This window comes from Xyrauchen texanus, chromosome 3 (genome assembly GCF_025860055.1).
Source record: "Xyrauchen texanus isolate HMW12.3.18 chromosome 3, RBS_HiC_50CHRs, whole genome shotgun sequence".
NCBI classification, from domain to species: domain Eukaryota; kingdom Metazoa; phylum Chordata; class Actinopteri; order Cypriniformes; family Catostomidae; genus Xyrauchen; species Xyrauchen texanus.
The window spans coordinates 59,970,189-59,987,301 of NC_068278.1; the positions used below are offsets into that span (position 1 = coordinate 59,970,189).

Consider the following 17,113-nt stretch of genomic DNA (forward strand, 5'->3'; position numbering starts at 1 on the left):
AAGACACAGCCTCACGTCCATTTTGGTGTGATTGCAGCAAAATGTAATATTTTGAAACGTTATTCGAGAACGGTTTGGTCTATCAAAAGGTTTTTTTTTATACGTTTTTGTCCACATTGTCCATAGATGATACAAAACAAATTTAGTGCAAATTGGACATATGATCTAGAAGTTGTTCAACAAAGTAGGTTTGTTGGAAAATTTTAAAAAGAGGAAAATCTAGTTGGGCAGAATTTTGATTCAAGGCCTTACGGTTCAAAAGTTATGAGCACAAACACAAGGTGGCGCTACAGGGTATGGATTAGAGATGCCAAATTCTGGTCAGTTATAGTTTATGGTGTCCTCTATCAATGTGCCAAATTTCACAACTTTCCTCCAAAGGTTTCTATGGGCTGCCATAGACTCCAAGCCAGAATAATAATAATAACTAGATAGGTACATTTCCTGAAGAAAATGTGAGTGGTGCTTGCCGTGGCAAAACTCGTTAAATAGCATTTTCTAACTTGTTGCTAAGCACTAAAATAATGGTCATAGAATGTTGCTAGCATGTGTTTTTCATGATGGTAGCATGTAGGTGTTATGTTTGTGTTAGCATGATGCTAGCATGTTTTAGTACGTTGCTAGGTGATGCTAGCATGTGTTAGCAGGATACTAGCACTTTTTAGCATGTTTTAGCACTTCGCTAGGTGATACTAGCATGCGTTAGCACATTTTTAGCTTGTTTTAACACTCATTAGGCGATGCTACATGTGTTAGCATGATGTTATCACGTTTTTAGCATGTTTTAGCACTTCGCTAGGAGATGCTAGCATGTGTTAGCATGTTGCTAGCACGTTTTTAGCATGTTTTAGCACTTCGCAAGGCGATGCTAGCATGTGTTAGCATGTTGCTAGCACGTTTTTAGCACTTCGCTAGGAGATGCTAGCATGTGTTAGCATGTTGCTAGCACGTTTTTAGCATGTTTTAGCACTTCGCAAGGCGATGCTAGCATGTGTTAGCATGTTGCTAGCACGTTTTTAGCATGTTTTAGCACTTCGCTAAGAGATGCTAGCATGTGTTAGCATGTTGCTAGCACATTTTTAGCATGTTTTTAGCACTTTGCAAGGCGCATGCTAAGACGCTTTTAAATTTTTTGGTGTGGCTATGAAGATTGTAGGTCATTACTTATTGGCTGCTCCTCTGAGGGAGAGACGCAGTTACTTCCCACTAAATATTCGGGTTGTCACTTAGAAATGCATCACATTAGAGAAGTTAAATATGCGACGCTAAGAGTCGCTTTATGATGTGTATAACAGGAAGGTGCACACAGAAACTACAAACCTTTGCTGCTGGTCCGTAAATCTTTTATCATCAAAGACAATGCGATCTCGAAGAGAGACAATCTCATCATATCCTGGCAGGAAAATCAACACTGCGCCTGAACATAACAAACACACATAAAAACATGTTTCATTATGTTTGTTACAACATAAAAGAAAAACGCTTCAAATGTCAAGAAATACAACCGTATATACTGTATAGAGCATTTTAAGATGGTTTAAGGAAGTGATGTCTTTTTGTTCCTTGAACATTTCCTGCTAGTTCTCAAACTCTGACTAGCGCTCCAAATGGGACCCTCCGAAGGGCACTATGAAGGGAGAACAATCACGATGGTCATCCTGTCAGATCGCTTCACTTAAAAAGTAAGTTCTGTATGACCCTCGTTTTAGAGCCCCACAATAAGCTCTTTGAAAGTCTTCGAAGGGAATAGGGCATAGGGATCATCGCTTCTGAATGGAACCATAGACTGTAAAAAAAGATGGCCGACGCCCCTTCGCTCTTTTCCATTGGTGAGAACTGAAGCCAGTGTCCCGATATGGCGCTGACATCTTGGGACTTGAGTCTGCGCAGTTGCAATTTCGGGACCAGACCTGCGCAGTAGTGAGCAGGAAGTAAAGCCGCGAAATCAAGGCCCCGCCCTCACTCTCGCTGAATCAATCGCAAGCACACGCCCCTTTTGACTTGACTTATGACGGTGTGAAATAATTAATTATAGAAATGTAGATATTACATTTAAAGCTCCAATCTCCTCAGTCCTCCGAAGATCCTGAAAAAAAGTCAGTTGGTGCTTCAGTGACTACTTCACTCAGAGGACCTGTCAATCACAGCTGTCAATCATGATGTCACAGCAGCGTTTTTATAGCATCAAATAACTAAAAACAAACTTATGTTGAAAACAAACACTTGAAATGACATCAACGTGATAGAAACGACAGTAAATGACAGAAACTATCTGTGGAAAAAAGATATGTGAAGTGTAATTTAATTGTTTAGTTGGTCTCACGTCCCGTTGAATAACATGGGGAGGCGGGGCTTATGACCTATACTAGGACCAGTCACTGGGGGCGATTGAGACGTTTTGGCTTCACTTTTGAGGGCTTGTGCGGCACACTTGAATGGAACGCACCCTCGGTTAAAACAACAGCGGGAGGCGCTTCATTCATAGTGACTTTAAAACGATTTTCGTAAAATGGCATTGTTAAAATGTGGACCATGTTTTTCGGTGGCTCAATGCTCCCTGGATGCCTGGAACTAATGGAAATTATAGTGTTTAGATCTCCAAAAAAGCAGCGACAAACGCACGTATGAACTGCTGCAGTGGATGATTAAGTGCAGTATTAACAACAGTAGCACTCATCTCTGGTAGGTGAACGAAATGTATGCCAAATTCTGAGTCTGAGAGGTAGAGCTGTAAATGTGACTATCACTCCCATTTTTTTTGCCCTAAAAGTGTCTGGGCACCAGAGACCGTAAGTCGTGGAGACACCAAACTTGGCAGGATGGTCCCAAATCCCCCCCACTACTCAGGCGCACAAACGCACACCCATCTGACCCTAGGTGGCGCTATAGTAAACACTTTAAGGTTTGCAACCGTAAAGCTGCGTACACACTGCCAGCGACATCGCGCGCGACAGTGACGCCATCCCATTCATTTTCAATGACAGCACAGCGACTTCCGGCAACACAAGCTGTCGCGACCGTTGGCGACTAGATGTGGGCGTGTCCAGCGACGCGACAAAGTTGAGACAAGTTCAACTTTATTCAAATGAAGAGCGACTAATGGAAGCGACAGCCAATAGGAGAGAAGACGGGAGAGCTCACGTGATCTCTCTCTCTCTCTCTCTCTCTCTCTCAGTTCCTGCAGTAACGGAAAGATGGATGAAAGGCTAATTCTTGCTGTTAGCAATGTTCCAGTGCTCTATGATATGTCTCTTCCCACGTTCAAGGATATTTTTAAGAAAAATACTGCGTGGAAAGGTGTACCTGAGATCACGGGGATTCCAAGTAGGTTTAAATACTCAAATAGTCTGTAAAATTAACTATTAAATGATTGGTTTTGAAGATGTGTCACATGTATGACCGCAAACAAAACCATATAAATTATCAGATATTGTGAATAAACGTACAGCAATGGAATGGCGTCCGTGAATGTCATTTATAAACGTTACTAGGCAACCAGTAGTGGGAACGCCCACTAGCAACTTCACCGCCAGCCACTGACGACCTGCAGCGACAAAGTCACTGGCAGTGTGTACGCAGCTTAAGGCCTAGAATCAAAACGTATACACCAATCAGCCACAACATTAAAACCACCTGCCTAAAATTGTGTAGGTCCCACTCGTGCTGCCAAAACAGTGCCAACCCGCATCAATAGAATTCGGAGATGATACATATATACTCAAACCAGCCCGTCTGGCACCGACAATGTCACTAAACGTTAGATTTTTTGACTCAGTTGTACATATTTTTTATATTCATTTAGAGTCTAAAAGGACGTGCTAGTCATATTATTGAATAGCTACCGGAAATGATTCAGGGCCAGACATGCGCAGTAGCGTTCTAACTCCGTTGTTTTGTCTTGGTCAGGGGTGCCCAATACGATCTACCAGTCGATCGCAAAGGCAATGCTGGTAGATCGCACAAAATTTAAATGTACTTTCATTAAATTTTTATAAAAATAAATATATTGCCTTTCCTTCTTTTAGTTTCTGTCTGACCTGCACTTGACGACTAAATATTGACCAGCCGAGGTTTTGTTTATTCAGTTGCCATGACAACAAGGTTTGTGCATACGCGCCTTCCAAGGACTTCTGAGAACAGAGCGCGAAATTGCGATGATACTGCCCGGATTAGCTACTGTCTGACTCCATTCAGTTTAGCCTAATCTGGGCAGTAGCAGGAATTTTGGGGGGAAAATATATGTTTAATTGCCATGAACAAAATGTGAACACAAACCTGATGAGATCTATGAAATAAAATGTAAATATGTGAATGTATATATTGAACAGACCCTCATTAGAGCTCTGTGAGATGTTAAAGAGCAGATGTAGGATGAGGTCCAGATCGACTCGCTCGTCATCAAAGCTGTGATGATACGCTTTGAGCAGCTCCTTATCTTCCGAACTCAGAGCACAAGCGTCTGTCTGCACCAGAGACGACTCGTCCAGCACGCCCGATTCAACACACGATCTGTACAAACACACAACACAAACATTACATTCTGTTTACAACACATTCAGCTTCCAGCTCTGCTGCCAAAACACTCAAATGGGACTTTTTGGAGAATTCGGAATAATGCAGATATACATTTACATTTATGCATTTGGCAGACGCTTTTATCCAAAGTGACTTACAGTGCACTTATTACAGGGACAATCCCCCCGGAGCAACCTGGAGTTAAGTGCCTTACTCAAGGACACAATGGTGGTGACTGTGGGGATCAAACCAGCAACCTCCTGATTACCAATGTATTATACAGTGCACTTATTACAGGGACAATCCCCCCGGAGCAACCTGGAGTTAAGTGTCTTACTCAAGGACACAATGGTGGTGACTGTGGGGATCAAACCAGCAACCTTCTGAGTACCAATGTATTATACAGTGCACTTATTACAGGGACAATCCCCCCGGAGCAACCTGGAGTTAAGTGTCTTACTCAAGGACACAATGGTGGAGACTGTGGGGATCAAACCAGCAACCTTCTGATTACCAGTTATGTGCTTTAGCCCACTACGCCGCCGCCACCTCTCCGTATACTCACAGATATACAGTGAGCCCGACTATTTCTGTACATCAGATTTTGATCCATGTAGTCTTTGTAGTTTAGTTTTTATAAAACAATATTTTAAAGTACTTCAATAGGCACTCTGGGTATCTCAGCGAGTATTGACGTTGACTATCGCACCTGGAGTTGCGAGTTTGAATCCAGGGTGTGCTGAGTGACTCCAGCCAGGTCTCCTTAGCAACCAAATTGGCCCGGTTGCTGGGGAGGGTAGAGTCACATGGGGTAACCTCCTCGTGGTCGCTATAATGTGGTTCTCGCTCTCGGTGGGGCGTGTGGTGAGTTGGGCGTGTGGATGCCGCGGAGAACAGCGTGAAGCCTCCACACGCGCTACGTCTCCATGGTAACGCGCTCAGCAAGTCACGTGATAAGATGCGCGGATTGACGGTCTCAGACGCAGAGGCAACTGGGATTCGTCCTCCGCCACCCGGATTGAGGCGAGTCAGTACTCCACCACGAGGACTCGAAGCGCATCGGGAATTGGGCGTTTCATTTTTTGAGTCTGAGGTGTCTCTGTCTCATCAGGCTTGAGTTAAATAATAATAACGCATGTTACAATGTGAGGTATATTTCAAACCTATTTATTAAGTGATGTATGAAGCCATCCCTAAGGTCCTCAACATTGTATTGACGGCATTTTTCCTTGTTCTGCGCCGTCGTTTTTAGCCAAATTTTTGCTATGCATCTTTCAGCTGTGCTTTACTATAACACACCAACATGTTCAAAACTGTGGACATCTGTGGACTCGACATCTACGCTCAGTAGAACGTTGACCCATGTAAGACACAGGCGGAGCGCATCCGTCTGCAGTCATACAGGTGCATTAGCGGAGGTTGTGACGCCCCGTCTATTCGACACCGCTAAACCAGATACTTCAGATGGCTCGCTAGACTTCAGATGAACCGCATACCAAACCTTAGAATGGACAACTGGTATATTCAAAGTCTAGATAAAGGTTTTAATGCAAAGAGGAACTTGACGATAGATTTGATTAATATGACTGATTCGTAACCTAATGCCACGTCTCTACTGATTTTCTCTCAGCGCCCCCTGGTGTCCTTTAAACATCCCGTTGAGAACCCCAATTGTACATCATATATTTCTCAAACTGTGTCCTTACATGTGAGACTCGAGCAGATCTACAGATTCAGTTTGATTGAAGTGTTTAGCCCAGTCAAGAGCCGTCCTGAAATATAAAAACATGCACATTTATTCATTTAGAGAATGCATTTATATAAAGTGAGATTACATAATAATAATAATAAATAATAACTTTATTTTGTATAGCGCTTTTAAAAGTTAATTCTCAGAGCGCTTTACATAGCAAAATTAAAAAAAAAAATAAAAAATAAAAAACACATAAAAAGGCATGATCACACAATACAAAATATTTCACACAGGATTACAAACCTAAAAACAAATTATAAATAAATATCAAGACAGATTAAGACCATAAGATACATCTCATTGACAACCACCAATATTACCTTTACCCAAATGCTTCCGTAAAATAATGAGTTTTAAGTGATGTTTTAAAACTTTTCAAAGATGGTGCAGATCTGATTTCGGAAGGCAAGGAGTTCCATAACTTTGGGGCTGACTGAGGAGAATGCCCTATCACCCATTGTTTTTAGCTTCGTTACCGGAACTTGCAAAAGACCGGCATCAGCAGAGCGAAGATTACGTGTTGGGATATAGGGCTTTAAAAGCTCGGCGAGATATCGAGGGCGAGTCCATTCAATGCCTTGTACGTCAACATCAGAATCTTAAAATCAACACGAAATTTAACAGGTAACCAATGCAAGATCTCTAAAATGGGTTTTATATGATCTCTTTGTCTTGTCCTAGTCAGAATACGTGTGGCAGAGTTTTGTACCAACTGAAGTTTATTCAGAATTGATTTTGATGCTCCTGCTAACAAGGCATTGCAGTAATCAATTCTAGAAAAAAACCAGAGTATTAATTAATTTTTCAGATACAGGAAAGGACAGCATGGGCCGTAATCTGGATATATTTCTGAGATGAAAAAAAGAAACTCTAACAGTATTACATACGTGAAGATCGAATGTTAAATTAGAATCAAAAATTACTCCCAAATTTTTTAATTTTGATTGAAACTGGATTACAGAGCCGTCCACTTGTAACGCTACAGGTTGCACTCTGCGTAACTGGTGAGGCGAACCAATAAGCATCACCTCAGTCTTATCACTATTTAAGCATAAAAAATTAGCAGACATCCAATTTTTAATAACTGTGATACAGTTAGAAAGATGTAATACGGCCACATTTACATCAGATTTTGAGTGAACATATATCTGGGTGTCGATCCGCATAAAAATGAAAATCAAGACCTAGAGACCTCAAGAGTTGGCCAAGAGGAAAAATATAAAGAGTGAAAAGTAAGGGACCCAAAATTGAACCCTGAGGAACACCAAATTTTACCATACCAGCCTCTGATCTGCAGCCACCCAGCACAACAAATTGTTTGCGATCCGAAAAATAAGACGTAAACCAGCTCAGAACAGAGTCAGATACACCAAAGACAGACTCTAAGCGCGAGAGTAAAGTGCTATGATCAATAGTGTCGAAAGCAGCACTGAGATCGAGCAGAATCAGTATTGATAAGCAACCAGCATCGGAAGCCATCAATAAGTCATTTGTGACTTTGACTAATGCTGTCTCAGTGCTATGCATACATGTTGTGATGGTCAACCCGTTTGTTCAATATCTTATCTAATAAGTGGTAAGTGATTAAAACAATGTCAGGAAGATGTTGGTGTTGTTCATCACATTAACTACGAACATGTTCCACTAACGTTTGACACATTTTCAACACTAGATCTATTGCTTTATTATTTCAAACCTAACAAACGTACAATATTAGGTCCATTTATTTTTTTAAATATTTAGTCAATTCCTCACCAGCCGTTTGAGGCTTTGATGTTGACGTTTGCTCCCATACTCAAGAGCTGCTCCATCTGACTGATAAACCCTCGACCTGCGGCCACCATCAGAGGAGTGGCGCTCGTCTCGCTGTGACTGTAGTCCACTGAAAGAGCACAATCGCACCACATTACCACATCAAACCTAAATATATACAGTTTTTTTTCCTCCCCAATGTGTAACGCCCAATTCCCAATGTGCTCCAAGTGACTCGTCTCAATCCGGGTGGCGGAGGACGAATCTCAGTTGCCTCCGCGTCTGAGACCGCCAATCCGCGCATCTTATCATGTGACTTGTTGAGCCCGTTACCGTGGAGACGTAGCACGTGTGGAGGCTTCACGCTATTCTCCGCGGCATCCACGCACAACTCACCACACGCCCCACCGAGAGCGAGAACTACATTATAGTGACCACGAGGAGATTACCCCATGTGACTCTACCCTCCCTAGCAACCGGGCCAATTTGGTTGCTAAGGAGACCTGACTGGAGTCACTCACCACACGCCCCAACGAGAGCGAGAACCACATTATAGCGACCACGAGGAGGTTACCCCATGTGTCTCTACCCTCCCTAGCAACCGGGCCAATTTGGTTGCTAAGGAGACCTGACTGGAGTCACTCACCACATGCCCCAACGAGAGCGAGAACCACATTATAGCGACCACGAGGAGGTTACCCCATGTGTCTCTACCCTCCCTAGCAACTGGGCCAATTTGGTTGCTAAGGAGACCTGACTGGAGTCTCTCAGCATGCCCTGGATTCAAACTCACGACTCCAGGGGTGATAGTCAGCGTCAATACTCGCTGAGATACCCAGAACCCCCAAAAGCTCTGAATTTGAGTGTATGAGTTCAGTACCACTGATGCTCTCGTTCAGGATCAGGTTGAACAGCTGTATGAAGGCGTCGGCATCGTAGTTCAGGAAAATGTTGGAGATGCAGGCGTCCATTTCCCTGAGCAGCCAGGGCTCTAGTGTAGACACATCCTTCTCACTCTAAACACACACAGCAGAAAAGCTTTCAAATGTTTGTAATGTACTTCAGAGGGAGACATGGAGTGAAACAGGATATTCTATGCTAAAAAAAAAAAAGGGCAGGACTTAATTTCATCCATCAGTATTTGATTGCATAGTAGAAAGTGGGTGTGCCATCATCAGCATTGCCCCTGTGCCATAAAGTATCATTAACGTGTGCAGTGCCAGCGCTCAGTGCTAAACAAGCCGTTCTCTGCAAGCGCGTTTCATGTGGAGTTAAAAATGCGTGCATCAGACTTGCAGAAAACCTATCGACCTGTTTCAGTGATGTCACTTTTTCTTCGCTGCCGCAAGGGGGGGGGGGGTTCAGTGCTGCTATATATATTCTGTATATAGCAGCACCATTTTGTAGTCCGTTCTGCATAAAGCGCCCGGCTAATTTTAGCTAATCGCAGCCCATTTGGCTCATCCGGTTGATCTGTCTGTTTTGATTCACTAAAAGAATGGGTTTATAAGAAGAGTCATTTGTTTATCGGATTACACCGGTTGCTCTGTCTGTTTTGATTCACTAAAAGAATCGGTTCATAAGAAGAGTCATTTGTTTATCGGATTACACCGGTTGATCCGTCTGTTTTGATTCACTAAAAGAATCGGTTCATAAGAAGAGTCATTTGTTTATCGGATTACACGGTTGATCCGTCTGTTCTGATTCACTAAAAAGAATCGGTTGCTCTGTCTGTTTTGAATCACTAAAAAGAATCGGTTCATAAGAAGAGTCATTTGTTTATCGGATTACACGGTTGCTCTGTTTCGATTCACTAAAAGAATCGATTCATAAGAAGAGTCATTTGTTTATCGGATTACACCAGTTGCTCTGCCTGTTTCGATTCACTAAAAGAATCGGTTCATAAGAAGAGTCATTTGTTTATCGGATTACACCGGTTGCTCTGCCTGTTTTGATTCACTAAAAGAATCGGTTCATAAGAAGAGTCATTTGTTTATCGGATTACACGGTTGCTCTGTCTGTTTTGATTCACTAAAAGAATCGGTTCATAAGAAGAGTCATTTGTTTATCGGATTACACGGTTTCTCTGTTTCGATTCACTAAAAGAATCGATTCATAAGAAGAGTCATTTGTTTATCGGATTACACCAGTTGCTCTGCCTGTTTCGATTCACTAAAAGAATCGGTTCATAAGAAGAGTCATTTGTTTATCGGATTACACGGTTGCTCTGCCTGTTTTGATTCACTAAAAGAATCGGTTCATAAGAAGAGTCATTTGTTTGTCGGATTACACCGGTTGCTCTGTCTGTTTTGATTCACTAAAAAGAATCGGTTCATAAGAGTCATTTGTTTATCGGAATGAATCGCATTATGAGGGTGCATATTAACTTTGCCAATAACCAGTAAAGGTCTCTAGGAAGCTGTTTAATACCAGCTGGCTAAAGACACTGTCCCCTCCATCATCCAGCAGGTCATTGTCCTGTAGGACACACGAGGATGTCTTGTCTCTCCGAGACTCGGGCTGCAGGAGCGTCTGACGGGCGTCACACCACTCGGTCAGATTCGTCTGCTGTCTCTCCTCTGAAACAAGCAATGAGGCGATTAAACATGACATCACAGATAATGCTGCAACACAATAACAATTACATTTTTACATCTATGATGTTTTGTGCGGTTGCCAAGGTGATGCAATGTGTTTACACGTGCATTAATATGAGGTTGCTTCATATTAACCTTTCTGTGCCTCCTTCTTGTATTTAATCATATCTTTGTTGGTGTAGCTAGTTGTCCGCAGGATATCTTCCAGGAAGAGCTGCTTGGCGTCAAATGGACAGCCTTTGACTTTAAACACAACACAACAATGGCTTTAAAACACAACATACAGTATATGACAATCAAAGTGCATGTTATGTATGTTATGTTCATATGTAAAACTCTGTTCTCATGTGCTCGCTTACTGTAAATAACAGGACAGGCTCCAAAGTATCTGATGAACAGATTGACATCTAATGTAGCACTGGAGAGAATGAGCTTCAGCGAGGGCATCTTGTGGAGGACGTCCTTCATCTTGGTGAGTAAGAATCGGTCAGACCGTCTCGCTCGTGCACCTCGTCCTACAGGAGACAACCAAATGAGCTAACGAAAGCGACACCGAGGCAACTCTCCGTCCATGATACAGAGAAATACTCGCTCACCACAATGACGTGTGTAACAGTGGAGAGCGCGTCGTCTCCAGACATGAGGGTTCTCAGCAGAACTCCACTCGTGCAGAACGTCAGTAAAGTTTTGGGAGAAACTCTGAAGACGAGCAGCGGGTAAATAATATCAGTACGGCATCTTTGCGGTTATTTCAATGTCTTTTGGAAATGATTCAGTGAACGTGCACATTCTGTACCTGCTCTCCAGGCGGATCTGATAGCCGATGGTCTGCCCGATCTTCTCGCCGCGTTCAGCCGCCACACGCTCCGCCACAGAGATGGTCGCCAGTCTCCTGGGCTGCGTGCAGAAGATCCGACACGGAATTCCATTCTGGCTACAATCATCCAGGAGAAACTGAGGGATCTGGATGTGAACACAGATCTGGAGTCAGTATATAATGTTTAAATCTCTCATTGAACCATGAAATTCACTACAACTATCATGCAGGGGCTAAAGAATAGCAACTGTGTACATCCATTTGGTTTCGTTTACAAATTCTCAACTACCGTCCATGTTAACGTGGACCCACATACACGTGGTGTGTGGGACGCATTACGAGCGTGGAACTGGAGCGTATGACTAAAATTTTGCGCAATACCCAGTATGAGAACAGAGCTGCGCCAACGTGATCGCATGGAAGTCGGCATGTTGTTACCGAGAGTTACGGTACCTTAAGCTGCGTACACACTGCCAGCGACATCGCGCGCGACAGCGACTCAATACCATTAATTTTCAATGCGAGCACAGCGACTTCCGGCGACACGAGCTGTCGCGACCGTTGGCGCTAGATGTGGGCGTGTCCAGCGACGCGACAAAGTTGAGAAAAGTTCAACTTTGGAGCGACTAATGGAAGCGACAGCCAATAGGAGAGAAGACGGGAGAGCTCACGTGCTCCTCTCTCTCTCTCTCTCTCTCTCTCTCTCTTTCTCAGCTCCTGCAGTAACGGAAAGATGGATGAAAGGCTAATTCTTGCTGTTAGCAATGTTCCAGTGCTCTATGATATGTCTCTTCCCACGTACAAGGACATTTTTAAGAAAAATACTGCGTGGAAAGGTGTATCTGAGATCGCGGGGATTTTATGGACCCAGACAGACCGGCATTTGCATTTTCGCCGCAGACAAACAGCCGCTATGGCAAACAGCACGCCTTGTTTCTCGCTCATCTTTGATATAAAGCATTTTATGTACTGATTCCATTTATATTTAGTCTTTTCCCTCCAAAATGTTTGTTTTTAGCGCCTAGAAAAGAGATTCGCTGTCAAGAGCAATGGAACGACATCCGTGAATGTCATTTATAAACGTTACTAGGCAACCAGTAGTGGGAACGCCCACTAGCGACTTCACCGCCAGCCACTGGCGACCTGTGGCGACAAAGTCACTGGCAGTGTGTACGCAGCTTAAGACACTTTTGCATCGGCTCCAGCATGTTTACGTTCCCTTGTGGTGAGACTGGAAGTGCGTCACATCAGCAGCGTGGTAGACCAGATCACGCACTGAAACCAGCAAGTAATCGTTTTCGCATAATCGGTGACGAGCACTATTCTGAGGTGGCATCTTTCCTTCTAATATTACATATTTCTTGCACTGATGGTTAGGTTTAGGGGCTCAGTTTATAAAATATGCATTCAGTGTAATACAGCCTGTACATCTGAAAACAACTCGCTTCACAACTTGCTTTTGGCGCCCCTCTGTGGAAATTTCAACCAGAAATAAGGAGCTCACACGCACCCATAAGCTCAACAACACTTACCGCTTTGACCACTGGGGGCAGCGTTTCCATCTTGAGAAGCACAGACCAATTTCTGCTAAAGAAAAGTCTAACTACCGTTTCCGATTTTCACGTCGAGATCAGTCTTGATGTGCACACACAGTACGTGCATTGAGCGGCGCATGCAGACATATGAATTAAATCGCAGCCCTTGCATTTCAATAACGGCGATTTTTATTTTATTTCGATTAACCGTTTATATGGACACAAGTCTGTTTGCACAGACTTTCCATTCAATGGATGTATGACCCCGTCTCCACATGGTATTAAGATGCGTTTTGGGTGATCCGATCACACGTGGTCAGCGTTAAATACGGGTCTAAAACGTTTTGTGATCGGATCACAAAAACAACAAACGAATGTGGTCAAAAACACACGTGAAGCACAATGTTATATATGGCCAACAGGAGATGGCGCCAAATACACGACACAGACTCAATGATGACTCAAATGACACAGAATGAAACTCAATGTATATATTATTGCAGTCATCAGATATTCATGTGTCATATGTTGCTGGAAAGATCTTAAAGAGTCAAATACAACCAGGCTATTTGTTTTACTCACAGACACAAATATAGCGAGTAACAGCTAAATATATGAGATTATACTTTGACAATTATGCTAGTGTTGCTTATATGCCGCATTTTCACTTATAATGTCAGAAAATATAAGCGGAACATAAAATATCACATATGATTATTTAGAGTCTGTGATTATCTTTCAATCGAGTCCACACACAAGATAATCAGATGTATAGATCATTAGATAATCCACATGAAGCACAATGTTACATATGACCATCTCATTTGAGATGTAAACGCTAATCCGTCCTCTATGCGTCCCGGCAGCAGTGAAGCTCCACCCCTCACCTGTCAATCAACCGCTGTGCTAAAACAAGAGCTTAAATGAAGCTCCTTTAATACAGGTAATACACTAAAATAACGGATAATTCTGTTATGTTGCATTTGTGCTTTGATTACACTGCAGCTGCATCTGGGAGAAAAAGCGCCGTTTTTTTCACGCTTTCTTTGTATTTTCTGATTTGTTGCGCTTTAATATCATGCAGTAACAAACTGACGGAGTTATTGATGCATGTCGTCGTGAAACAGAGACCCTCCCCTCCAAATCCAAACACATGTGGTCACAGGAGACACATTTAAGTGACCATTAAGTGTCCGTACCACATGTGAACGGACCAGCTGGGACACATCGTAACACCAGGTGGAAACGGGGTCTATGTTTCTTCAAATTAAGTACTCTCAAGGAGCGTGGGAACCCTCTGGGAAATAATGAACAATTATGATATTGTCACAATCGCGAGAGAGCATTTCCCCTGTGTTGTTCTCACCTGTGTGGTTTTGCCTGACCCAGTCTCACCCAAAACCAGCACCACCTGGTTCTCCTTGATGGTTCGTATGATTTCTTCCTGGAGCTCATAAACAGGCAGTGCTCTCCGAAAACAGTCCAGTTCAGACGGGCCTCTCCTATGAGGAACCTGAGAAATACCATGACTCAGACGTCCGCTGGTCCTGTTTTTATTGTCTGGAGGAATGAAAGAATTTCAAAATAAACTACTTATGACATATTCTTTACAGATTTAACAAGGCTTTAACACAATACGTGTTAAATCTGTCACAATACGTGTTTATAATATTGTTGTTAAGATGTTTTCAACACACACAATCACATTATATTCATTGAATTTAAATTGAATTATAAATAATCATCAAAATATTACCAACTTCAACCTTGATCAACTCAAAATAGGTTTTGTTTGAAAGCTTAGAAGCTCTACTTTACAATGCATGTAGACATTATGACCAAAACCGAACAAGTGCTTTGAAATTTACAGACGAATCAGAAGTGTTACATTTTAATCATTTATAACAAAAATTGTACAGTACATATTCTTACAATCTCATCAAATATTCATGTGTCATATGTCGTTGGAAAGCTCTTAAAGAGTAAAACACAACCAGCATATTTGTTTTACTTAGACACAAAAAATGTAGCAAGTAACAGCTAAATATATGTCTTTGACAATTATGCTAGTGTTGCTTATATGCTGCATTTTCACTTATAATGTCAGAAAATATAAACGGAACATAAAATATCTCATATGATTATTTAGAGGAGGTGATTATCTTTCAATCGAGTCCACACACAAGATAATCAGATGTATAGATCATTAGATAATCCACATGAAGCACAATGTTACATATGACCACCAGGAGATGGCGCCAAATACACGACACAGACTCAATGATGCCTCAAATGACACACAATGAAACTCAATGTAGATATTATTGCAGTCATCAAATATTCATGTGTCATATGTTGTTGGAAAGATCTTAAAGAGTAAAATACAACCAGCATATTTGTTTTAATCACAGACAAAAATATAGCGAGTAACAGCTAAATATATGTCTTTGACAATTATGCTAGTGTTGCTTATATGCCGCATTTTTACTTATAATGTCAGAAAATATAAACGGAACATAAAATATCTCATATGATTATTTAGAGGAGGTGATTATCCTTCAAACGAGTCCACACACAAGATAATCAGATGTATAGATCATTAGATAATCCACATGAAGCACAATGTTACATATGACCACCAGGAGATGGCGCCAAATACACGACACAGACTCAATGATGACTCAAATGACACAGAATGAAACTCAATGTAGATATTATTGCAGTCATCAAATATTCATGTGTCATATGTTGTTGGAAATCTCTCAAAGAGTAAAATACAACCAGCATATTTGTTTTAATCACAGACAAAAATATAGCGAGTAACAGCTAAAAATATGTCTTTGACAATTATGCTAGTGTTGCTTATATGCCGCATTTTCGCTTGTAACGCCACGAAACATAAACGAAACATAAATGATCAGATATCATTATTTAGAGTCTGTGATTATCTTTCAATCGAGTCCACACATAAGATAATCAGATGTATAGATCATTAGATAATCCACATGAAGCACAATGTTACATATGACCACCAGGAGATGGCGCCAAATACACGACACAGACTCAATGATGACTCAAATGACACAGAATGAAACTTATTCTGTGAAAGCAACTATCGGCATAGATTATTCAGTAAAACCATTATATTGGTCTAATTAATTGGTAAAACTGATTAATATACCGGTCTACCACTAACACACACATATAAACTCATAATTTGGTAAATTCTTGCATAAAGGGCATTGTAAGTTAGTCAAGTCTCTTTCGTTTTTAAAATAACAGCCACCAGTGTACGTTAGTCTTGTTTTAAGTTGAAAGTCCCCTTTAATGCATCAAATACGAATTTTTCTAGTCATAATTGATATTTAGTTTTTAACAATAAACTGATTTTGAGATATTATTCATTTTGTACTCTTGTAGCCTCAATGTCTGTGCCCTTCATATTTGGGAAAGACTAAGATGTGTTTTTAATCGTTCTATAAATTATAAATTGATTAAAAAATAAATAAATAAACATTGGCTGATTAATCGGTTATCGGCCTTTGCCACCACCTTAGTTATCGGTATCAGCAAAATCCACTATCGGTCGACCTCTACTATACACAACACCAATCCTCATTACATCACAGCAGGAACTCATCTGTTTATTTGTTAGACTTTAATAATACAGTAAAGCCACAGACAGAAACTCACCGCCAGCCTCTGGAGACGTGAAGACGGCTCTCTCTGTGCGCGGCAGCAGATCAGTGCGCTCTTTACTGGTGATGGGGAACCTCTGCAGAAGGTTTCGTACCATGTGTTTGGAGTTGTGAGAGAGGTTACAGGTCATGACAGACCGTGACGTCTCTGAGCCGTCCTTCTTCTTTACAGTTAGATATCGACCGGAGCCTTTCCTGCAATATCAGTTTACAAGCAGTTGCTAAAAGCTGCTCCACAAACCCGTATAAATGGTTGCAACATGACCTAATTATACACAACAATAGGTGTTCGGCTCTGTGTCTTTGCAACTGTTGTTTTGTTTTTCTCCCTCTTTGATTTTAATTGCCATGTTATTTAAAGGAATATTCCGGGTTCAATGCAAGTTCAACATTTAGACTCGTCCCTCATTGTAGTGGTGGTGTAGTGGTCTAAGCACATAACTGGT

General features: G+C 41.7%; 1 protein-coding gene across 1 annotated transcript in view; it reads right to left on the reverse strand.

Moving 5' to 3' along the window:
• Positions 1–16,862, reverse strand: part of LOC127625681 (3'-5' RNA helicase YTHDC2) — a 52,067-nt gene extending 35,205 nt beyond the window's left edge. Inside the window, 13 exon segments of the mRNA XM_052101018.1 lie at positions 1,321–1,417; positions 4,331–4,509; positions 6,222–6,287; positions 8,024–8,150; positions 8,901–9,036; positions 10,451–10,599; positions 10,753–10,860; positions 10,977–11,102; positions 11,105–11,132; positions 11,214–11,316; positions 11,414–11,580; positions 14,336–14,529; positions 16,663–16,862. Of these exon segments, the coding sequence (XP_051956978.1) occupies positions 1,321–1,417; positions 4,331–4,509; positions 6,222–6,287; positions 8,024–8,150; positions 8,901–9,036; positions 10,451–10,599; positions 10,753–10,860; positions 10,977–11,102; positions 11,105–11,132; positions 11,214–11,316; positions 11,414–11,580; positions 14,336–14,529; positions 16,663–16,798 (1,616 nt within the window). The 5' untranslated portion in view covers positions 16,799–16,862.
• Positions 16,863–17,113: the final 251 nt, after the last annotated feature.